This window comes from Zea mays, chromosome 1 (genome assembly GCF_902167145.1).
Source record: "Zea mays cultivar B73 chromosome 1, Zm-B73-REFERENCE-NAM-5.0, whole genome shotgun sequence".
NCBI classification, from domain to species: Eukaryota; Viridiplantae; Streptophyta; class Magnoliopsida; order Poales; family Poaceae; genus Zea; species Zea mays.
This window is the reverse complement of record NC_050096.1, coordinates 221,443,654-221,469,546: the sequence shown is the minus strand read 5'-3', so window position 1 is coordinate 221,469,546 and position 25,893 is coordinate 221,443,654. Positions and strand designations below refer to the sequence as shown.

At 49.4% G+C, this 25,893-nt stretch overlaps 1 protein-coding gene across 1 annotated transcript; it reads right to left on the bottom strand.

The window, feature by feature from the left end:
- Positions 1 to 106: 106 nt before the first annotated feature.
- LOC100284462 (uncharacterized) lies at positions 107 to 1,592 on the bottom strand. Its single transcript, NM_001157357.2, has one exon. It carries the CDS (start codon positions 1,440 to 1,442, stop codon positions 441 to 443), a length of 1,002 nt encoding a protein of 333 aa, NP_001150829.2. The 5' UTR covers positions 1,443 to 1,592; the 3' UTR covers positions 107 to 440.
- Positions 1,593 to 25,893: the final 24,301 nt, after the last annotated feature.

Below are 25,893 nucleotides of genomic sequence, written 5' to 3'. Positions count from 1 at the left end.
CGTTTTACGATTTGTTGCTCTCTAAGGTTAGGTGGTGTGCAAACATGAAAGTGAAACAATTTCAAGAGAAGATGATTTATCATTTATGAGATTGAAACTGATTGCACCGTAAGTAGTAAAATTTAACATTTATCTTGCTGACTGAAATCAACAAAACCCGATCAAGCAAGTTGAGAACTGACACAAAAAAAGTAAAGAAAGAAGGAAACAAAAGGTAATGAAACAAGCTATTCATTAAGATGTTCTAAAAGCCCTGTTGGCTTCTGCTACTGCACAGTTCTTAGGAAGAGGCTCCTCTGCTCCTCCCTCCTGTCATGGAGACGACGACAGGGCTGCTGCCGATCCGATCAGACGTGTATTTGATGCTCTTCTCCTAATGGATAGCAGAGGCTTGGCACTGCGGTGTCAATAATGTCGACTTGTATTGGACGCTCTTCTCCTCATGGATAGTAGAGGCTTGGCATTGCGGTGTCAATGTCGAAGGTATGGTCGAATCCAAAGCACTCGAGAGGCATGAATTCGTCGTCGAGCACCGGCAGGGGCGCAACCGACGAGACGGCGGCGAACGCAGATGACACCACCTCCTGGAGGTCGCCGTCCGAGGTCCATTCCCTGTACCCGGGTACCGGGCACGGCGAGACGTCCTGGTGCATGCAGCCGTTGGAGTCGGAGGCGACAGACGACGCGAGCGACCACGGGGATGAGGCGCCCCGCACGGGGCAGCTCTCGGGCGTCATGGGCGGGAGCGCGGCGGCGTCCGTGGCGGTGGCCACCGTGAGGCGCGCGGCGAGGCCCTGCAGCGCGGCCTGCGCGTGCGGGTTGTGCTGCTGTGCCGCCCTCTTGGAGCCGCCGCCGGCGGCGGCGGCGGCGGGCCTGCAGGTGTGCTCGCCGTGGTAGACGACGTCGAAGAGCGCCGGGTGGTCGTCGGTGCGCTGCACCTGCTTGGTGGCCGGGCAGTTCTGCGAGTTGCGGTGCGTGCAGCGGTAGTAGGCCCGCGGGTGCTTGGCGCCGAGGATGTCCTTCTGGCCGTACTTGCGCCAGCTGTAGCCGTCGTCGACGGGGCCCTCGGCGCCGCTGCCGCCCGCGGCGCTGACGCGCGCCTGCTGGCTGGTCCAGCGCGCCGTGGCCTTGCGCTTCTTGGGGCTGGCGCTGGCGCTGGCGGCGGCGCGGAAGGGGTGGTCGGAGGCGGCGTCGCTGCTGATCGGGCTCCCGGTCCCGGTGGCGGGCAGCGGCGAGGCGAGGTCCGGGGACGAGCGGAGCATGCCGATGGAGCTGTCGGTGAGCGCGACGATCTGGTGGACGAGGCGGCGGCAGAGGTCGACGGAGGCTGCGTCCCCGGGCGCGCGCAGCTGCAGCTCGAGCTGGCGCACCAGGTCCTGCACGCGGCCCAGGTCCGAGACCAGGCGCGCCCGCCCGCCGCGGCTCTCCACTGCATCAGCCATTGGCGACTGCTGCGGCGATCGATCGAGGCTCGGTGGGAGCCGGAGCAAGGGAGGCCGGTCGTTGCAGCTCGAGGGGCGGTCCGCGTGAGTTGGCGAGCGATCGGCGATCAGGAGTGGCTTCGCTTGACGTGGAGGAGGAGTGGACGAGTGGTGGTGGAGTGGAGGGAAGCGGGATGGCGAGCGGAGGTTTTTATAGCAAGCGTCCGGGCCGGAGTGGGAAGCGCGTCTGCGTCTAGGAATTTCAAGTGAAGTGAGGCGAGGCGACCAGAGGAAGCCGATCATTTGTTTGACCGCCCCAGATCGGGGAGACCGCGCTGCGATTGGCTGCCGCGCTTGCCGGGTCGGGTCCTGGCTTGTCATCTGCTCGCCCGCCCTACTTAAAGCAAGTGAAGTGTGGTTTTCAAGCGAAGTGAGCTTTTCAAGTGAAGTGAGTTTGATCCGACATACTGTTAAACACTTGTCCTCGATCCCTCTTAAGTAATTTGGATAAAACCTCAAGACCTGTAGCTGAACGCTACATTAGTGATATTAAAAACTGTAAAAAAAATGAAGGAAAACTATATTTTAAATGCCAGGTGGCTGGAGATGTTTTTTTTTAGAAATAATTAAGGTATGTTTGGATCCTCCTAGCTAATTATTTGCCAGTGGCTAACAATTAGCAGGCAAATAATTAGCTACCAACAATTATCCAGGATATATTTAGTGTCTCGGCTCACTTATGTCCCTTTTTCTCTTTATACGATACATTAGCACCTATTAGCAAGATCAAATGGCTAATGAGCAAACAGTTTGTCAGTCCTCCAGCTAACAATTAGACAATTTATTAGTTAGCGTGTTCGGAGGGTAATATGCTAAAATTAGACGACAAATTGTTTGCTGCATGGATCTAAACATGCTCTAAGACATCTTCGAAGCCAATCAGACATGTTTGTACAGTTGTTATACATGTAAGCTAAAGGGGGAGACAAACTGTGATCAGCTTAATATATAAACGATTTACGATATTTAAATCTTCTAGATATGTAATCTTCTAGATACTAGATAGAATCATTTCTTATTGTTGGCGAAAACGACTTGTCCTGTAAAAAAAACCATCCGATTCCCATGGATGTCTTGTTGATCTCTATATAATCATGGGTCCGGTCCAATATTTCACTTTAGCGGTTTGGGTGGCACTAGTTGGTTATGTTGTTGTTTGACCGTTGAACGAACCGCCGCGTCCCGGGTCGGGGTGGGGGATCCGCTACCGTTAGCAAGCATTGGGGGGAATCTTGGACCGGTTCCACGGTCTTTCTCTGCCTCTCAAGTCTCAACCAACCAACCAGAGAGAAGGGAGCTGCAATGCAATCCAATTGAGGGTTCAATTCAAAGTCAAAATCCTGACCGGTTCAAACCTCTCAACTTGCCATGAGTTGCACTTTTCCCTCTCTCTAATTGCATCTCCGCCGTGTCAGAAACCACCGGCATACAGGAGCATGAGCTGCTGCTGCTCCGAGTTTGGGTTGGTGAGCGAGAGTGAGGGCAGCATGCCCCGATCTGTTCTGTTGTTCTGCTGGAGATTTAAAAGATTCGGTCACTTTTGGGTCGTCTTATAACTTGACCTCGTTTCGTTTTCTCCGTTCGTGCACAGCCTGTATATCTTTTGTCTGGTCTCGCTCCCGTTCCTGGTATGTCATCTGCTACGATACGAGCACGCTCAGTTCGGCATGTGTTGTGTCTAACAATCTAGTGTTTTTCTCTCAATTTATTGTTGTTTGGATTAATTATATATAGTATATAGAGTGGATCTAAAAAAATAAAAATTAAGCTTAAATATTGAACCATCCGGCTCCACAAAAAATCTTTCGGACGGAGTCGCTCCATTCTAATTGACTCCGGAAACCAAACATTACATGAGGGAAAGAGAAAGGTTTCTGCTCAATATATGAATTCTCTTGGATTTTTATCTTATCTTATACAAGTAGGGTTTGAGTCTACTCCAAGTTCCAGCTATAGCGTGAAGCTATAATTTGTTATATAAGTTTAGAAGTCAAACAATATTTTTAACCTAAATATTAAATAAAATAATTTATCAAAATAACTTACAAAATCCTATAACTCTAGCTTTATGATTTTCATGATGACCTAATAATCTGTTTCGCTGCCTCTACTCACCAGGATGAAGAAAGTCTAACCCAAAAAAAAATTCTCCGTTGACCAATGTGATTCTGATATAAATCGAGATGTGATGTGGAGTACTACTACGGCCTGATTAGTGATTAGATTGATGGTGATGGTGAGATGTTTTTATCGTTATTATTAAATAATAATACTACAGTGAAGTGGCGAGAGAAGGCATGTGTGTGAAGTGATGGTCAGAGTTTGGGGTTGGGCTGGGCGTGGAGAAACCAGACAATCTTGACCGGCGACCGGCCGACGTGTACCTCCACACCAGGAATCTTCAACCCTCTTTGCGCGTCGATGGAAAAACAAAACCGCAAAGTGCCTATCCTGTCTCCTCATGATGTCAGACACGAAACATCACCACCAAACCTGGTGACGTCACAGAGAGAGCGAGAGATAGAGAGAGATGTGCTCGTCACTCCTCCGTCCGTGTACGCATGAATGCAATTATACTATTAGTATCCGCGCACCTCGGTCCTCGCTTTAATCAAATTTGTACTAAATAATATTAACATTTATACCTCCAAATAAATTATTATAAAAATATTTTCAATAATTAATCTAATGCTTATTTTGCATCACGAGGGTTAATACTTCTTTGCTTAAACTGATTCTCTTCTCGGAAAGCGAAAATTACATTCTTTTGTAGGTGGAGAGAGAGTAACTAACATCAAAAAGGTGCTTTTTATTAAGCATTATATATTTCCTTCTTATGTATACATAGTCATACAGGTGCCCTCGACCCTAACTCGATCCTAACACTATTTGCCACGATACTAAGTGACACTATGTTCTAGCTATGTTATATTATATTACGTCAAATCACCAAGCTCTCCTCTCGGTCCACACATGGTCTTACATGTGCTTAGGTGTGTCGTGCCATGACGATTGGCTTGGCGGGCCATTAGACCTGTGCTAGCTCGCCACCGTCTACCTACTACAGTCACTCTACTAGTCCCCTCATATCACGCCGCCGCTTCACTCGTGTCTAGACCCGAAAGTTTGGACCGAACCGTTTGGTCTCCTCACTACTTTCAACTCTACTCGTGTCTTCCCTTCGCGAGGACTATAGAAAGCCATGAAGCCTAAGGCCCGATAGCTCGGTAGAAGCCCATATTTTCGGCCCAACCCGGCTCAAGGGTCATTGGACTCAGGCTGGCCCGACACAGGGTAGCAGGCCATGCCTTGGCTGTCACCTAGGCCCGCACGCAGACACAATCCAGCACGACCTTTAGGCGACGGGCCAAACTGGCCCAGCTCACCCCTCGCCCCCATCGCTCGCCCGGCTCTCCCTCCCTCTCCTAACTCTAATTCATTTCGCTATCGCTCGCTCACACTCAGGCACTCTCCGCCTCTCTAGTTATCCGCGACTCTGCCTCTCCCACTCCACCACTGCCCCCCCTCGATGCCACTGTCGACTCTAGTGACCTCGAATCGCCCGTCGCCGCCAACCTCCACTCCATGGCCGCCTCTCCCTTGTCCATCTCACTATCTGTCGTGTAGATCTCGGTGACAGTGGTTATGTGAGTACATCGTCCCCGTCTGTCCCTCCATCGGTTGTTGTCCTTGGCTCCTTGCTATCTGATTGTCGTCTTCTCCAGGCTCTTGGTGGTTATCGTCTTCTCCAGCACCGGGCTTTGATTGGCAGTTGCGCAAGTGATCACCGGGCCATGGGCTGGCCTAACATGAGGTCGTGGTCGTGCTTTTCGGACCAGCACAGCCCAAAAACGACCCGCATGCCATGCGTGGGCCAAAGCCCAGGCACGAGACATGCTCTAATCCGACACGAGAGACATGATGTGCCGGCCCGACACCTTGCAGGTTGTGCCCGAACCGGGCTGGCTCCATGGCCAACACTAGAGAGAATGCGCTCCGAGCCACGCGTTGTAGCGCCGCCGCAGGGACACAAACATTAATGCACGCCCCCACTGCTATGAGGACACGCTAGCTCCCGGATATGTGCCTTCGCCACATGTCCATATGGTTGTGGACTGTGGACGTGTAGTGAAAAGAAATCAAATGAGAGACTATTTTCAGCAGACTCACTATCTCACTCCATGTTTTAACCTTTACTCTGCAAACAGTACAATCTACAGGGCAAAACGGTACTTTACACGACCTGCTGAATATGGCCAAAGAAAGGTGAATGAAGGACGATCGTGACAGGGAGGGAGGAGAATGAGAGAGACAAGGAGAAAATTATTTATGTATTTAGGTTTTTAGATTTAGCGGTTTGGAAAGCTATAAATTAATCCGACAGATAGAAATAATCAGTCCACCATCATACTAGCCCATTAATCTTCTATATTCTTCGAGCTATATACTGCATCCTTGGATTAGTAGCTATTGCTGTTGGAACGTCGATGCAATCGCAATGGGCAAAGGGCTTACAATCAACAGGCGGCATGCACATGCTGAAAAAAAAACCACTTTAGCCGTTTTGCTCTTTGTACACGAGTGTTGATACATTATTGTTTCAATTAAACTAGCTAGTAGCTACTACATGTGCTCAAGCGACCTGTTCATCAAGCAAGTGGCGTGGCGACTCGTTCGATCTCTATCGGGATCAGGATCTCAGTGCGTGGCTGTGGCTTCAAGTTGCAGAAGGCTGGTAATTGCCCGCAAATTTCTCTTAAACTATTGCCATCAGTTGCAACAAAATTAACGCACCCACTCACACACTGTGTATACGTACATATATATAGTTTAGATATTTAGAGTCATGAGCTTTCAATAGCTTGGCGAAAGCCTTGACCCGATGTTGTCTTCGGTTCAACCGCACCACCTCAAGCGACCCAGATCCCAGACATCTATAAAAGCAGTCCAGACCCTAGGGATTAGGGTTTCGATTTCTAGCAGCGGTTGCGATCGCATGAGGCGCGAGCGACAGCAAGCGGTTGACGACAGCGTGAGGCGCGAGTAGCGAGCGTCGGCGTGAGACGTGAGGGGCAGCCAGAGCTGCGACATCGGCGGTCGACGTCGATGAGTGGCATGCAACATCGGTGAGCGGCAGGCGGCGTCGGTGAGCATCGCTCGAGACACGAGCGCCACGATGGTGGCGGCGACCGACCTCCTGTGGTACGATCGACGGTGGCGGCGACGACTGCCCGAGGTGCGAGCAGCGGCGGCGACGACGGTGGACCTGCAGGACGTGCTACTCCGCTTCGGGTTCGACAACATCAGCGAGTGACGGTGGATCCTAGAGGCGCGCATGGTGTCGGTGGCTCTCCTAGACGCGTGCGATGGGCCTATTTTTATGATATTTTGTATACATATTTATGTCAAGCTCAATAGATTTTTACGACATATATTTCAGTTAATGGCTCCACTTCATCTATTATCTGGTTATGATATTTCTATTCACATTTTACGCAAACGATTTATTGATTTTATGCATTATCTCGTTACTTAATTCAGTGTGTATTCGGTTCCTAACATTTACGCCATATGTATAAGATATTTACGACACACATTTACGCAACGAAATAGAAATTTAGACAAAGGTAACTGCTCTAAGAAATGAGGTCATTTATCACGATTTCATAAATCTCGCGTATGTCAATTTATTTTCTTTCAATACACATTCTTGTTATACTAAATTTGTGTGTATGTACATAATTATAGGAGTAACCTTACATCTCACTCGTTTTAATTTCTTAGTCCACAATTGTTTTTTTTGTTTGACGAAATGAGTCCGCATTTCTTCCACTTGACTCCTTGTCTTTCTTTCTATCATGCACCACGTTGGTGTCCATCTTCATCTCTGTGGACGCAGTGCAATGCAGATGGCCCAGCACAACACACGTTGACCATCTCCAACCATTCGCCCACGTTTCTATCTTTATATGTACTTTCTGTCGTATTTTACTATATCACCTCCAAACGTACTCCCTCACATCCAGAAAGTATTCAAACATTTACCATATCCAGCTCCCTTTATATACTATAATTCAGTAATTTGATATTTTCTCATCAATTTTTGAAGTCTGGAAAAATCATACATTATTTATACTATCACAATGCATATTATTTTTAGGTTACCGTACTTAAAATATTAATATTACAAAGAAATTGAGTGATTAAGGTAATTAGAACTCACCCTATATGTGGGGGAGTTTTTTTTTTATCTTCCCACATAGGGCTTGTTCGGTTTGAAGAGGTTTAAGGCCTTGTTCGTTTCTGCCGGATTGGTGGGTCGGAACGATTCCTGACCGAATTGCTTCTCTAATTTATATAAACTTTGATTAGCTGAACGATTCCGGGTGTAATCCGACGGAAACGAACAAGGCCTAAGGGGGATTGGAGGGGATTCAATCCCCTTCTATATAAATTTGTATAGAAGAGGATTGAATCCCCTCCAATCCCCCTCAATCTACCCCTAACCGAACAGGGCTATATGCGGTGGTTGGTGGAGCTGTTGGAGGGCCTGCTCTCCCCAAATGGCACTCTACGTGGGGTGGGGTGGGAAGGTTTGGGGTGTGGTTGAAGGTGGCCTTAGACGAGTTGATCCCTCCAAAACTCTACAGATTTAGTTTGGTTCAAACTGTAAACGACAAAATTTTCTCGAAGTATCCGAGTTTCCTCTACACAGAGAAGTGCTTGTTTGGTTAGAAGAGTATTGAAGGGGATATTTCCTCCACAACCCCCCTTAATCCACTTATAACAAGCAAACAAACCCAAGCGTTTTAGCGAGTATGTTCTGCATTCCGTTACATGGACGAAAAGAAAAGAACAAAACGAATTAGTGACTCCAATCTATCGAATTGCCTGTGAATTGAACGCCGCTGTTCGTAACAGAGGAGGCGTAAACCCTTTCAGGATTTGACCTAACTAAATTAATCAAACGTTGTTTATTTCTCTATGGATGGGATTAAATCTGGCCTACAGTTTGTCCTTCTGCTACCGATGATCTCAGTTGACAAATGGATCCTTAATTAGAAAATGTTAAGCTCGGCAACAGCTGCTCGAGAACTAGCTCTGGAAGATAAGGCTGGAGACGAAATCAAAAGTCAACCGTTGCATGCATGCATTCATGCGAAATGGCGTCGTTAGCACGTACGGTACGGACGTGTCGGTTGTCAAAGATTCTGGAGAGAATGTACGGACGAAACAACAATAACGAACGAACGAACGAACAATAGCATCCGATATATTTCGATCCAAAAGCCAACGTAATAACGTACTTTTAACGAAACAACAATAAAATACAGTAAACAACAATAAAATACAGCAAACCGCAACAACGCGTACGTCTCAGTTGGGAGTTTGGCTCCCATGCAACGCTCTCGAGATACATAACCAATGTCGTTGTGACATTTGGCTATTATATATAGAGCCCACGAAATGGAGATGACAGATTCATTATCCAATAATCAATCAGCGGTAAGTTTGTTTCATCTATATACACGAGTGCTGATCAGTGGCAGAGCGCAACCAAAAATTAAGGTAGAATGACAACCCATGAAAATATTGACAAGTTATGGTGGACGAAGTGTTGGAAAATTCACATGGCCTAAGATTAATTTGATAATGCAGTATAAAACGAAAAACCCAGATCTACTAGCAGATATTATCCATGACAATAGAACAGAAAATCTGAACTAACTCAACATGATTAACGCATAAAAGAAAAATCGACAACGGATCTAACCATAAGACCGTTATCGCAATAAACTGAAAATGCAGATTTACTCACAGCGATTTCCACGAGTGTTGGAGAGGAATCCAAGCGCACGTGCGCGAAGCACTTCCTATAAACCTGATTTGCTGGCACCTGTGCATGTTGTCAAAATGCCGACGGTGGTTCGGACACACCGCTCTCCCTTGATCTGATGCATGGCAGACGAAGGGACGATAGGGCAGAGAAGCGGCGATGCATAGAATTGAGAAGAAGAGGACGAGTCGGTTGCTATTCGCGTATATCCTCCAACTGAAGGACGTCTTGTGGGGGATAGATATCCCCCGGGTCCACTAAAAGAGTAAAAGACCTCACGAAAGGCCCAAGGGCCCAATAAATCGTAAGGTCATTCTTTCGTGGGCCTGGGGAGAGACAACCAGCAGAGCAGATCGACATGAGGCCGGATTGGTGCAAACCCGGACGACTCACAACGTCGAGCGAGTGACCGCAACAGAGATCCGACTTTCCCGTGCTGAAGCCCCCATGCAACGGAGCCATGCGAGGATAAGTCGACAGGGTTACATGGAGATAAACTCAAGCAGTTCACTATCTTTTAGCTACTCGTTGTTATCATATCCACATGTATTGCCCCACGGTCGAGTATATAAGGCCTAGGGGGCACCCCTTCAGAACGATCGACCCTATTACTTAGCCACCCACATCAACTCTCTGCATTCTCAATCCAGAGAGCTCTCTTGTAACCACATTCACCAAGCATACTCACCAGGACGTAGGGTGTTATGCATCTCTAAGCGGCCCGAACCTGTAAACCTTGTCCACTGTTCCTCGTGCAATCGGCACGAACCATTTTGCTACAGTTGTCGACACCGTCCTACTCCTAAAAACACCTTGAGGGGCAACCCCGGGTGTGCGGTCGGACCCAAAACACCGACAGCTGGCGCGCCAGGTAGGGGGTGTGTCGACGATCCAAGCTAGCTCAATGGCCGTCACCTTCTACAGCAAGATCACCCTGCGTCCCGGATCCATATTCTGCTTCGGAACAATCTCATCCGTAGCGGATAAAGAGGGAACTCTACACCGCATTGCGGATCCGCCGAAAAAGAAGTCTCCTCCAACGAACTCCGAAAATGCCGGAGAAGCGCAACCTCCAGCTCTCCGGAAAAAGATCGTCTCCGGAAAGTCGGGGGCCGAGGGCCCGCTGACCCGGAGAACTCCACTGTCTACTTCTCCGACAAAAGAATGGACACAGATCGCGAGGAAGAAGGAGACCAGGGAGAAGCAAGTTGTTCTTTCCGTTCCTCCGCCCTCAAAGGAGAACGGAAAGAAGGTCGCCACGACAGCAGCACCATTCTACCCCGACGTCCTCTTCATCGGGAGAGTGGAGTCGCCAACCATCTCCGACGATGAGCCGACCGCACCCGGAGAAGAACCGCCTCAACGAGAATCCCGCCGACGGAGGAATCGGCGCAGGAACATTCGACGACATCACGCGGCCGGATAACGGGATCCGGAGCAGCCTGTCTCGCGAGACGAGGTCTCGGAGATAGGAGAAACTCCGGAAGAACGCGTCTTCAGAGAACGAAGGAACTCCCGACGACGTGATCGCCGACGGGCTCAGGAACAAGCCAAGCAAGATGCAAGGCAACGCCGGGAGAATCCATTCTTCGGGTGCAACCTGAATCCCGACTTTGCCCGAGCTATGAACACACCGAGCGAAGTCGGAGGGGTACTAGCTCGGATAGCTGATGGACTCCCTCGAACTCCCGACGCTGAGGGCTACCGACGACTGTTCACCCAGGCGGCCAACCATCTTCTACCGCTTGCTCACCCGCCGAACGATCTACGACACGCCATCAATAGTCGCCGAGACGCGCGAAGCTCCATCAATGCTTTGCGCGAACGGCGGCATGAGAACGAGATCCGCCGCTGGGAGGAGTACGACAGGGATCATGGCATCCCGGCTCAGAGTCAGGCCACCAGAACTGAGTCAGCAACGGCCTCAACTGGCGGTACCACCCGGGGACGGTCGAGGAACCACAACCACTACTCCCCTCCTCGGGACAGACATCATCCCCGACGACAGGAGGACACGTGCGGAGTGTCTGCTCTTACTCAGCGCCTTAGGGCCATCCAATGGCCTCCCAACTTCAAGGTATCCAATGTCGACAAATATGAACCTAAGCAGGATCCAGGGGGTTGTCTAGCCGTCTACACCACCGCTGCTCGAGCTGCCGGGGCGTCCGAAGACGTGATGACCGCGTACTTACCCATTGTCCTTAGGCAAGACGCGCTGCAATGGCTGCGACATCTACCCCGACACTGCATTGACGACTGGGGTGACTTCAGTTGACGCTTCACCACCAACTTCCAGTCCCTCTCCGACAAGCCGGCGCAACCGTGGGACCTCAAATCCATCAAGCGCCGGGGGGACGAGACTCTCCGGTCGTACCTCAAAAGGTTCCAGACCATGAGAAATCGTATCCCCGAGGTCACGGAGGCGGCCGTGATCGAGGACTTCTACAGAGGATCCAATGACTCGGCTTTCGTCCGAGCCATACTACAGAAGGCATCGACTACCTCCGAGGAGCTGTTCCGGGAAGCCGACCTCTACATCACCGCCGACGAGCGGGCCCAGGACCTCATCGGAGGAGCAAAGCCCGCACCGGCAGCACCACGACGCGACGCGAACCAACAACCCGACAAACGATGGGAGAAGAGGCCTCGCGAAGAAGTACACGCCGCCGGACCACCTGCCTCTCGCGCCCGAGGAGGACCTCGCGGAGGCGAACGCACGCTGGATGACATCCTCGACGCCCAGTGCCCGTACCACAAGGACATGCGCCACACTCTTCGTAACTGCCGGGACTTCAAGCATTCCGTCGGACACTGCCGACCCTTCCAACCTTTACCTCCTCCTCCGCCAAGGGGAGGACCAGATGAACCACGACAACCCCATCAGCAGGAGGAGGGAGGAGGAGGAGCTTTCCCACGCGTCGACAGGGAGGTCAACGTCATTTTCGGTGGACATGGGTCGCAGGAGAACAAAAGACAACAAAAGCTCAACGACTGCCAGATACTGGTGGCGACCACCGGTCCTCCCGCCCCATACCGGTGGTCGGAACACCCGATCACTTTCACTCGGGAGGATCAATGGCTCAACTTCGACCATCCGGGCAAATACCCGCTCCTCGTCGATCCGGTGATCCGAGAGAGCCGGGTAAAGAAGGTGCTAGTGGACGGGGGGAGCAGCATCAACGTCACCTTCCCCCGGACACTCCAAGGCTTGGGAGTTCACCTCAAAGAGCTCCACGAGTCGGACACTCCTTTCTTCGGCATCGTGCCGACGGAAGGGGAATACCCGCTGGGCCACATCTACATGCCAGTCACCTTTGGAACTCCGGAGAACTACAGAACCGAGTTCCTGAGGTTCGAAGTGGCGAACTTCGACTGCGGGTACAACGCCATCATCGGGAGGCCGGGACTGGCCAAATTCATGGCCATCCCTCATTACACGTATATGATACTGAAGATGCCAGGGCCGCAAGGAATCATAACTGTGCGCGCCGACTTCCAAGGCGCCGCAGAGTGTTTCCGAGTGGCCATACAAGCAGCCCTCACCACCAAGCCGTCGGCGGTTTCTTCGACACTGGCGAACTCTAAGCCTGAAGAGGACCTTGCAGTACCGGCAAACGAAGCTCAGGCCGCGACTTCTATGCGGCCGACTGAAGAAACCAAGAGGATCAACCTGGGGTTCGCTGATGAACGCAAGACTGCCATCATCAGCTCCAGCTTGGACGACAAATAGGAAAGCACGCTCGTCCAGTTTCTGCAAGATAACCGAGATGTATTCGCATGGCAACCTGCGGATATGCCGGGAGTCCCAAGAGAACTGGTCGAGCACAAACTGAAGGTCTATCCCCAGGCAAGGCCGATTCGGCAAAAGCTACGTCGTTTCACGCCCGACAAGAGAGAGGCCATTCGCGCCGAGTTAGCTCGCTTGGTCGCGGCTGGATTTATTAAAGAAGTGTTACACCCCGAGTGGTTAGCCAACCCTGTTCTTGTACTCAAAAAGAATAAAGTGGATTGGCGCATGTGCGTCGACTATACCGATCTCAACAAACACTGTCCGAAGGATCTCTTCGGGCTCCCGAGGATAGATCAGGTGGTGGACTCCACCGCTGGATGTTTTGTGCTGTCTTTCTTGGATTACTATTCCGGATACCACCAGATTAGTTTGGCGAAGGAAGACGAGGAAAAAACAGTGTTCATCACTCCGTTTGGTGCTTTCTGTTATACCTCCATGCCGTTTGGCCTCAAAAACGCTGGAGCGACTTATCAGAGAGCCATCCAAACGTGCTTAGCCGATCACTGGGGCAAGCGTGTGGAGGCCTACGTAGATGATGTGGTAATCAAAATGGAGAATTCGGAAAACTTCATCGAAGACTTACAGCTGGTTTTCAACAGTCTGAGACGGTATAGATGGAAGCTTAATCCTGAAAAATGTGTTTTCGGGGTACCGGCGGGAAAGTTACTCGGGTTTATCGTCAGCCACCAAGGAATTGAGGCTAATCCGGATAAGATTGAAGCTATCATGAAGATGGAAGCACCTCGATCACAAAAGAAGGTTCAGCGACTTACTGGATGTATGGCAGCTCTGAGCAGATTTATATCCAGGCTGGGGGAAAAAGGTTTGCCGTTTTACAAGCTACTCAAGAAGGTGGATAAGTTTCAGTGGACTTCAGAAGCACAGGAAGCTCTAGATGCACTGAAGAAATTCTTGACAACACCACCGGTACTGAAGCCACCCCGACGAGCTACGTCAGCTCAACCAGCTGAAGATCTGCTACTGTATATCTCTTGCACGACTCACGTGGTAAGCACCGCGTTGGTAGTCGAGCGAGTAGAAGAAGGACACGCCTACCCAGTGCAACATCCTGTTTACTTCATCAGTGAAGTTCTAGGCCCCTCAAAGAAAAAGTATCCTCAAGTTCAGAAGCTATTATACGCAGTACTTCTAACTGCCCGCAAGCTACGTCACTACTTTGGTGACCACAAAGTCATAGTAGTCACCGGTTTTCCAATAGGGGATATTCTTCACAACAAGGAGGCCATTGGCCGGATAGCCAAATGGGCTTGTGAATTGGGATCTCATGACATCGAGTTCCGACCTCGCACTGCCATCAAAACTCAAGCACTGGTTGATTTCGTATCAGAGTGGACTGAACAGCAAGTACCAGATAACCCAGAGACTGCAGAAGTGTGGCGAATGTATTTTGATGGCTCGCTGAAGTTGCAGGGAGCAGGAGCAGGAATTCTCTTCACCGCACCTGGAGGCGAGCACCTCAAATATGCCCTCCAGCTGCTATTTCCGGCCTCCAACAATGCAGCCGAGTATGAAGCTCTGATCCATGGATTGAACATCGCCATCTCGTTGGGCATCAAGAGATTGATGGTATACGGAGACTCTCTGGTAGTCATCAGCCAGATTAACAAGGAGTGGGATTGTTCGAGCGATTCAATGGGAAAATACTGTGCTGCCGTCCGAAAGCTGGAAGATAAATTTGAGGGTCTGGAATTTCATCACGTAGAAAGAGATCGGAACACAGCAGCCGATGTACTGTCCAAGCTAGGATCCAGTCGAACTCAGGTCCCACCCGGAGTCTTTGTGCAAGAAATACTGCAGCCGAGTATCTCAATGGATCAAACAGAAGAGTGAGAAGGCCAATCATCAAGTATATAAAGAATGAAGAAGAACCAGATGACAAGAACTCGGCCGAGCGCATTGCCAGACAGTCGGCTCACTACACACTCATTGGGGAGACATTGTATAGAAGGGGTGCGTCAGGCGTCCTCATGAAGTGCATCCTCCCGTCCACTGGGAAGCAACTTCTGGAGGAGGTCCATGCTGGGCAATGTGGAATACATGCAGCCTCCAGAACACTAGTCGGGAAGGTCTTCAGGTCAGGATTCTATTGGCCAACAGCAAAGAACGATGCAGCCGAGTTAGTTCAGAGGTGCGAAGCTTGCCAATACTTGTCAAAGCAACAACACCTGCCAGCACAGCAACTGCAGACCATACCAGTAACTTGGCCTTTCGCATGCTGGGGACTGGATATGATCGGACCTTTCAAGAAAGCTCAGGGGGGATACACTCATGTATTGGTAGCGATCAACAAATTCACTAAATGGATAGAGTTCAAGCCCATTGCTTCTTTAACCTCTGCTAAAGCCGTGGAATTCATACAGGACATAATATTCAGATTCGGGATACCAAACAGCATCATAACTGACTTAGGATCCAACTTCACAAGTTCAGAATTCTTTGACTTCTGCGAGCAAAAGAGCATTCAGATCAGGTATGCATCTGTAGCACATCCAAGAGCCAACGGGCAGGTTGAGCGAGCCAACGGGATGATATTGGAGGCACTCAGGAAAAAGGTCTTCGATAAGAATGAAAAATTCGCAGGAAAGTGGATAAGGGAATTGCCTTATGTCGTTTGGAGCCTAAGAACCCAACCTAGCCGAGCCCTGCATGGAAACACTCCTTTCTTCATGGTCTATGGGTCGGAGGCAGTGCTACCCGCCGATCTCAAGTTCGGGGCGCCAAGGTTGATCTTCGAAAGCATAGCAGAAGCTGAGGCCACCAGGCTGGAGGACATTGATGTACTTGAAGAAGAACAACTAAATGCGGTAATCCAATCAGCACGGTACCAGCAGACTCTAAGGCGCTATCACGACAAGGCTGTGCGACAACGATCCTTCTCAATAGGAGATCTCGTCCTCCGCCGAATTCTAACGGGGGAGGGACGGCACAAGTTATCACCCTTTTGGGAAGGACCCTTCATGGTAGCAGAAGTCACTCGGCCCGGATCGTATCGTCTCACTCAGATGGATGACATAGAAGTCGGGAACTCCTGGAACATAGAACACCTCAGAAAGTTTTATCCCTAAGCTGTATTTCAAAAACTGCCGGGACGACGATGTATTCTGTAAAGTGGAAATATGTCATCAATAAAAAATAGGTTTCAAAGATACTCAGTTTGTTTACGATTGACTTGCATTCTTACTTAACTCGGGGTGACCACTATGCCCTACTAACGGAGCAATCGACTTAAGTCGGCAACGACTTAAGGCGGTGCAACATGCTCACGCTTACTTAACTCGGGGTGACCACTATGCCCTACTAACAGAGCAATCGACTTAAGTCGGCAACGACTTAAGGCGGTGCAACATGCTCACGCTTACTTAACTCGGGGTGACCACTATGCCCTACTAACGGAGAAATCGACTTAAGTCGGCAACGACTTAAGGCGGTGCAACATGCTCACGCTTACTTAACTCGGGGTGACCACTATGCCCTACTAACGGAGCAATCGACTTAAGTCGGCAACGACTTAAGGCGGTGCAACATGCTCACGCTTACTTAACTCGAGGTGACCACTATGCCCCACTAACGGAGCAATCGACTTAAGTCGGCAACGACTTAAGGCGGTGCAACATGCTCACGCTTACTTAACTCGGGGTGATCACTATGCCCTACTATCGGAGCAATCGACTTAAGTCGGCAACGACTTAAGGCGGTGCAACATGCTCACGCTTACTTAACTCGGGGTGATCACTATGCCCTACTAATGGAGCAATCAGCTAAAGTCACTGGCGACTTAAGCCGGTGCAACATGCTCATGCCTATGCAGTTCAGGGTGACCACTACGCCCTATTAACAAAAATAATCAACTTAAGTCAGCATGGACTTAAGGCGATCTGACGTAATTATGATTACTCATACAGGGATGACTTCTATATCCCGCAAACAAATTTCATAATCATCGCGCGTTATTTCACTACTGCAAATTTACGAACTGATGAATTCTGAAACAATAAGAGAGTAATTATATCATTCGAATGCTGAACTGATGTCCTCTAACAAATACTCGATCATGCTAACCGCACGCTCAAAGCACGCAAAATGTTTCTCTATTTCGCAATGTCTTTCTCAGGAGCGACCGACGAAGAAGGGCGACTCGAGGAATCAGGGGCAGCATTCACATCAGCCCTTATGTCTTCAGGAACAACCACGCCGGGTCTCCTCATCAAGATTCGTCCCACCCGAATAGCCTTGTCCATGGCTCTGTCGCGCTGGGCTCTGAGAGTAACAGAAATTTCTTCGGCAACTTTAGCAGCCAGTCGAGCAGTTTCTAACTCCTGGACAATGGATTTTTTGGAAGCTCAGAGTTCTTTGATGGTAGCATCCTTTGCTGATATCAACTGCTTGAGGCGGGTCACTTCGTCCGCGGATTCTTGCAGCTTGCAGCGTTGATTGTCCAATTCCTCCATTGTAAAGCGGTGACTCCTCTCCAAGATGGTCAGCGAGTTGCTAGAATCACGATACAATCTGTCAAGACTGTCACGAGAGGCAGCGAGGATACGCTTTTCTTCCTGCGAGCAAAAATCAACTCCTTCAAAAACCAAACAAGTAATAGGAACACAGCAAGGCAAAGCACAGTTTTGTAAATTACCTTTTCAGAATCGAGCTGAGCATGAAGAGAAGAACTCAGTGCATTGACGTCATCCAAGGCAGCAGAGACTTGACCCAGCTCAGTTTGGCTCTGAGAGTACCTCTCCTCGAAGTCAGCACACCGCTGGACCAATTCAGCCTGATCTTGGGAATGTTTTTCCTCAAGAGTTGAAATCTGCCGAGTCATTCCTAGCAAAGGATAATCAAACAAAACGGGGTCAGAAGGTAAAGCAGTCCACAATGAAGGCAAAGAGAAGCAAAAAGGCACTAACCAGCGTTGGTTGCCTCCAATTCAGAGACGCGATGTTGAAGTGACACTGGATTCCAACATGCAAGAGACGAAGCTACTTCTGGGACGGAAGCACCCTGTAGCCTCAGCTGGCTAGCCATCCCATCCACCAAAGCCTGATGAGGAAAGCAGATGAGTGTAATGACAACAGTTCATATAATGTGAAAATCAAGCTAAATACATCACTGTACCTGGAGGTTGGAAAAGAACGAAGAGATCCCCAAATCAGGAGAGATCAGTTGATAATCAGGCATAAGGCCACCACCCGAAGCAGCTTGCAAAGAACCAGTAGGAATCAGCTCGGTGCCTTCAACAGAGCCAAACACTCGATCAGCGGGGAAGCTGCCCTCTAAAGCGACTCCCTGGTCCAAGGTTTGGGCTACCACCATACAACCAGAGTGTGGAGGAGATCCCGCATGAACGTCCATGGAAGTACAGGAGGGAGACCCTGCTCGGGCACCCTCGGGGGCTGGGTCATAGTTTGCACTGCCCACTTGAGCCGGATCATCCCCGGCAGCACCCTCGGGGGCTGGGCAGTGGCTTACACTCTTCACCCGAGCCAAGTCATCCCCGGCAGCACCCTCGGGGGCTGGGCACGTGTCAGCACCATTCTTGAGGTCCAAGTTCTCTGCAGTAACCACCTCTAAGGTTGACGGGTCCTCAGCTACTTCCATAGGACCAAGATGATCCAAGCCAGTCTCCCGACCCTCGAGATCGCGCTCTAAGGTCGACGAGGCACAGAATGACCTCAACCCAGCATCAGGCACATCAGCGCAAACCTTCATTGCACCATCATCCACTGGCTTCGATAACAAGTCCTCTGGGACCATATCCTCAAGAGTCTGATCAAAGTTGGCTAAGGATAGTTCTTGCAGACCAATGAGGGCAGACAAAGCAGGAGAGGGAATTCCACTACTTTCACCACTGGCGATGAACTGCCGACTGTTTTTCCGAGTCAAAGGAATCTCATTTTCTTCCTCCTCGTCATCCACATTGGCAACACAAGCAGCACCCCCATTGGGATCAGCAACAGATGGAGCACCCACATTGGGATCAGCAGCGGATTGGGTACACCCATTGGGGCCAGCATCAGTAAATCCAGTCGCAGGCACTTCTTCAGTAGCAGGAGCCGAGGTACCAGCGTCCTGATCAAAACTGGATACTCGCCGGAGGCATCGTCTTTTCTTCTTCTGCTCATCAGCAGAAGGATCAGGCTGATTGGCTCGGCAAGGGCGCCTCGGGCGAGTACTGACAGGCTTCTGAATATCCAAAGTTGTATCAGCCTCTGGGAGGGGCGCCACTACCAACGCCCCAGCAGGAGCAGCGTCGGAAGAATCCTCAGCCAGCAAATCAAGCATAGCACTTATCTCCGCATCACTAGGGTTCAGGGGCACCTCAAAATGGACCTGCCGTTCGTCATCAGGAATCTCCCCAAGCGAGGCAACCAAAGCACTAACTTCATCAGCAGAGGGTCGCACTCTAAGGCCCAAACTGCCATCAGTAATAGGTGGATTCGACACAAAAAGGGTGAAGGCTTTGGGAGGAGGCAGGTTCCAGGCCGAGTATGCCACTGGAGCACCATCATTTGACACTTTGCCCCTAAGGATCATCTCTAGTCGACTCACCAAGTCTGCAGAGGGAATTCTTCTGTTAGTAACCCGAGTTGAGTCGGCTAGCCCTCGATACAGATAAGCTGGATAGGCCCTGTCTTTCAATGGCTGAATATTCTTGAAAACAAAATCAGTAACCACGGCTTCAGCAGTCAGACCCCTCTCTTTCAGCAGTCCAACTTCAGCTAGCAACACACCTGCCTCAGCTACCTCCTGATCTGTGGGAGACTCGGTCCAGCTTGGGGTGCGAACGTCCGGCTGTCTTCCTGACCGGGAGGGAAGAGAATTCCCATAATTCTCAACTATGAACCACTACAGGTGCCATCCCTTAATACTGTCCTTGAGAGGGATCTCGAGATATTCAGTTTTCCTCCCGCGGCGCATCTCCAAGCTGGCACCCCCAACCAACTGATGTTGTCCCCCGGCCATACCAGGGCGACAATGATACAAGTATTTCCACAGACCGAAATGCGGCAGCACGCCAAGAAAGGCCTCGCATAAATGAACGAAAATGGAGATTTGCGGAATTGAATTGGGGTTCAAATAGGTCAAGTTAATATGGTAGAAATCAAGGAGGCCGCGGAAAAAGGGAGAAATGGGAAGGCCAAGGCCGCGGAGAAGGAAAGGGGCGTAAACAACGGACTCATGGGTATCCTCGGTCGGAACAGTAAACCCATGGCAAATCCGCCAAGAACAGAGTTCCCGCAGAGGAAGAACCCAGATGGATACGAGGTGGAGAAGTTCAGGCTCAGAAATGATAGACACGTGGTTACCTGCGAAAGGCAACTGGCTGTTGGGGTCGATTGGAGGAATCACCACAGCGGATGAACTTGAGGTCTTCCTCTTGGGCGCTATCTCGATTCTATCAGCGAGCGGAATGAGAGGCGAGTAGCAGAGAGGATTCAGAAGCGAGAAAGCAAGAACTAGGGCACGGAAAGCAAAGGCGGCTAAAAGCGCAGCACTTATGGGATATTCTCGAGCCAGATACCGTTTCAAAAAGTGCCCAGTCATCACCCGGCGGTTATTTCCAAAACCCCAGCGTGCCACGTGGAAACCCGACAGTTATCTCCAGAACACCGGTGCGCCACCTCATCACTCGGCCATCATCCTCAAAGTGGCTCGCGCGACCTGCTATCACTCGGCGTTGCCTCCAAAACGCCGATTTCGTGTTCAGTCGCTCGGCATTACCTCTAAAATGCCGACGTCGCCCTTCAGTTAGTCGGCGCTGCCTCCAAAACGCGGATTTCGTGTTCAGTTGCTCGACGTTGCCTCTAAAAACGCCGACGTCGCCCTCCAGTCACTCGGCGTTGCCTCTAAAACGCTGATATAGTGATCAGTTGCTCGGCGTTGCCTCTAAAACGCCGACGTCGCCCTCCAGTCACTCGGCGTTGCCTCTAAAACGCTAACATAGTGATCAGTTGCTCGGCGTTGCCTCTAAAACGCCGACATCGCCCTCTAGTCACTCGGCGTTGCCTCTAAAAAGCTGATATTGTATTCAGTCGCTCGGCAGTTATCTCTAAAACTCCGATACTGTGTTCAATCACTCAGCAGTTACTCTAAAAGCGCCGGCACCATCTACGAAGTTACTCGGCGGCTATTCCTAAAAGCATCAGTTTGATGCCCGAGTTATTCATTTACTGTCTCAAAGGAATCAGCTTCACAAACGAGCAAGACAAGTCATAAAGGAGAAGCTAACGTCATTCTTTCATTAGAAGGGAAGATAACAGACTTACAAATCAACTCTTTACGAGTTGATACTTCCCTACTACTACTACATTACATTACTGCTACTACTACTACACTACGCTATACTACTCTACATTACAACTACATTATTCTAACTATACTATACTAATATCTAAAAAACCAGTGGCATCTAGCCACTGGCCCTGTTGCTGCCGCCGCCGCTGCCGCCCCTGGTGCTGCCCCTGCTGCTGCCGCCCCGGTTGCTGCCCCTGCTGCCACCGCCGTCACCGTCCTTGCTGCCGCCGCCGCTGCCCCTGCCGCTGCCGTCACCGGCACCGTCGCCATCGTCGTCGTCGTCGTCGTCGTCGTCCTCGTCCTCGCCGCCGCCGTCCGAGTCCTCCTCATCCGAGGAGTACTCCGACTCATCCGAGCCCTCGAGCCCGGAGCGCTCGACGGCCCGGATGTACGTCCAGACCTCCGCCGCGAGCCCCTGGGAGTCGTCTGAGTCGTCAGACGACTCACGTAGGGGGACGGGAGCCGGAGACCCCTCGGACTCAGAGGAGAACTCCTCCTCTGAGTACTCCGAGTCACCAAACTCCTCCGATGGAGGAGTTGGTTCACGCTTGCGCTTGTTGTTCTTGCCCATGGTGGAAGCACAAGGAAGAGAAGAAAGGGAAGCAACAGAGAACAGCGAGAGATGTGAAAAGGCCAGAGAGACAACGACGTTATTTATAGAAGGAGAAAGCAACCGCTCACCTCCAACCGCGGTCACTGAACAGTCGCAAAGCATTCAATAAGCACTTCAACCCGTCTGAAGACACGTCAGGCAGCTGACGCCGTTTCACGCAACACAACACCCATTGGGACTCCAGTCAACAGCGTGGAGGATATGATTACACTCGCCGTCACGTCACATTACTACTCAGAAGCAGCCGGCTAAAACACTCAGCGTACCAAGCCGTCCCTTGCCCACACCCATTGGGGGGACGCCCAGGAATTATCAGTATATTTTTCAAAACGGTCACATCTGTGCAGGGCACGCAGTGAATACCTCAAGACAAAAATGAGATATCAGTAAGGATCAGAGGAAAGCCAAATATAGCCAGTGAAGTACAAAATATGGCCGACAGAAGCGACGTGAAGACTAGACAGAGAACGTCCATCAAACGTCCAATCAGTCGCAGAGCAAATAAATTGCACTACCTAGCAAGATATGGATGGATTGCGAACTCGGCTGCTAAAGACAAAATATATGCTGACATCTGAAGCAAAATATTGATGACATAATGCTGACCTCCAAAGCATAATGCGAATAGCTTCATGCCAATTTCTACAAACAGAAAGGATAATTTTCAGCAAAGAGACACAAAAGGAAGACCTTCGAATGGATTATCCTCAAAAATCCATTTGAAGGTCGGGGGCTACACCCATTGGGTGCACCTCCGGTGCACCCCATGGATTATCATTCCAAGCCAAGATAGTGCCGACTTCTAAGGCGTGGGACAAGATTAAAAGGCCAACCCTCAACCAAAACGCAGGAGCACAAATGGAAATAATTTCTGGGGAAGACCTTCGAGCAGATTATTTTCTAAAAATATACTCGAAGCTCGGGGGCTACACCCATTGGGTGCACCTTCGGTGCACCCAATGAAGTTCAGAATCCTACAAATTGAAATGCCGACCTCTAAGGCACAAGCACGAAACTAAGCTTCGGTCAACGAGTGATCAAAGCAGGAGAAGACAACAGGAAGTCATTTTCTTCAAATCACCTGCAAGCTGGACCTGGGATCTTTGGGCTGATTACCTCTAAATTAACCCAAAGATCGGGGGCTTGTGGGGGATAGATATCCCCCGGTCCACTAAAAGAGTAAAAGACCTCACGAAAGGCCCAAGGGCCCAATAAATCGTAAGGTCATTCTTTCGTGGGCCTGGGGAGAGATAACCAACAGAGCAGATCGACATGAGGCCGGATTGGTGCAAACCCGGACGACTCACAACGTCGAGCGAGTGACCGCAACAGAGATCCGACTTTCCCGTGCTGAAGCCCCCATGCAACGGAGCCATGCGAGGATAAGTCGGCAGAGTTACATGGAGATAAACTCAAGCAGTTCACTATCTTTTAGCTACTCGTTGTTATCATATCCACATGTATTGCCCCACGGTCGAGTATATAAGGCCTAGGGGCACCCCTTCAGAACGATCGACCCTATTACTTAGCCACCCACATCAACTCTCTGCATTCTCAATCCAGAGAGCTCTCTTGTAACCACATTCACCAAGCATACTCACCAGGACGTAGGGTGTTACGCATCTCTAAGCGGCCCGAACCTGTAAACCTTGTCCACTGTTCCTCGTGCAATCGGCACGAACCATTTTGCTACAGTTGTCGACACCGTCCTACTCCTAAAAACACCTTGAGGGGCAACCCCGGGTGTGCGGTCGGACCCAAAACACCGACACGTCTGCCCTTTATAGAGGGGTCGTCGCAACCTTCTTGATTCGATCTCCTAAATTCCAGGAACCGCCTCTAGAATATCTCTATGTGCAACCGTCCGGAGATCTCGCACGTAACGTGCATGCCCATTACTCCTGGTTGACGTGGCAGTCTAGGTGTGATATTTCATAACCAAATAAACAAAAGTAAAAAATTAAACTTCTGTTTAGAACACGTCACGACGCGATCACGTATCGTCGCAAGTCACAAGTCACGCTATAAATAACGTGAAAAAATGTGAAACGCGAGCGAGCGCATATTTTACAGCCTCCATAGCCCTTTATTTGTCTCATGTGAAGAGTAGAGAACACTCCCACATATAAGTTGGTTCTCTCCTACCTAGATGTGTAATATGGGACTAAACCACATGCCATTTCTACACATCATATTGGCTTCCTTATTGAATTGGGCCACACACTAGTGGGCCTAATTCCAACAATCCCCGCCAAAGCCAATGTCTCCAATTGACTAAATCCCTACGCTTTCATATACCAGCTTTATAGTGCAGACCCGATACAGGTTGAGCTATACCTTGCATTATAGGATTCACCTCCTCACGACTTTGCAATGGACAAAGTCTTAAATTACTAGTCTTGTGTAAGTTGGTTTCACCTATAGGCATCACTGATACTAGGCCGCCTAAAGCCACGCCTCTGATTGGAGTGTTATAGTCATGCTCCCATGTGTTCTAGTGAATTTATTTGAGATTACTCACATCTCATAGACTGCGACCTCACAGTCAAACTCACATATGTGTATTTTTACAAGTGTATCCTGTAGGACAGGACATTGCCTGTTACAGGCCTCAGAATACGTTAAGACAAAAGTCAACCTCCCTTGCAGTACCGAGAGTATGCATCTTCTAGCGAGAAACGAGTAAAATGATGTACTCTCTTGTTATACAAAATAGTTTATTCTTTCGAATTACTAATTCACAGGATCTTCGATCACATATATTGGGTTAGCATTATATGATATCATCACGTGGGCTTCAATCCCATCTCCCTTGATGCTTCATCAATCACAACACGTGCTAATCCCTTTGTAAAAGGGTCCACTAAGTTTCGAGCAGTATTAATATACTCTACGACGATCTCTCTAGTATTTCTCAAATGCCTTACTGATTTGATTCACCATTTCACATGTCTTGAGAACTTTGCATTTTCCTTTGCATTGCCTACAATTGTGATCATGCTTTGATTATTACAATGCAACAGAATGGCTGGTATCGGTTTATCAACCATTGGCAAGTTTATCAAGAGCTTTTCAACCACTCTGTCTCAGTAGTGGCTGACTCAAGTGCTACAAGTTCCGCATCCTTAGTAGACTTCTTAAGATAGTCTGCTTACCAGACCTCCAAGAAATTGCAGCCCCACCAATTGTGAATATATATCCACTTGTGGCCTTGATCTCAGCTGCATTTGAGATCCAGTTAGAATCACTATACCCTTCAAGTACAACAGGGTACCCAGTATAGTGAAGTCCATACGCAGAAGTACCTCTCAAGTATCTCATTACATGATCTAGTGCACACCAGTGATCGCTTCCTAGATTAGAAGTGAATCTGCTCAATTTGCTCACAGCAAACGAGATATCAGGTCTGGTTGCACCAGCAAGGTACATGAGGGAACCAATAATTTGGGGGAGTATCTCAACTGATTAATTCTTTGTCCTCTGTTCTCGCGAAGCTTTATATTAGGATCAAAAGGTGTTGGAGAATGTTTAGAATCAGAAAACCCAAAGTGGTTTAGAATGTTCCCCACAATCCCACATAATGAGATTGTTTCAGAATAATCCCATTCTCACCCTTAATCATTTTTATGTTTAATATAACATCTGCCTCACCCAAATCCTTCATATCAAAATTTTGAAATAAAAATGATTTCATATCATTTATCACATCAATACTAGTCCCAAATATTAGTATGTCATCCACATTAATCATCCACATACAACCACAATATTAGAAAAAACACAATGACTAGTGTGAATAGAGCAGTCAGTGTCTTGAGCATGGGCCCCTCCAATAGATACACCCTGATATCTTTTCTAGTCA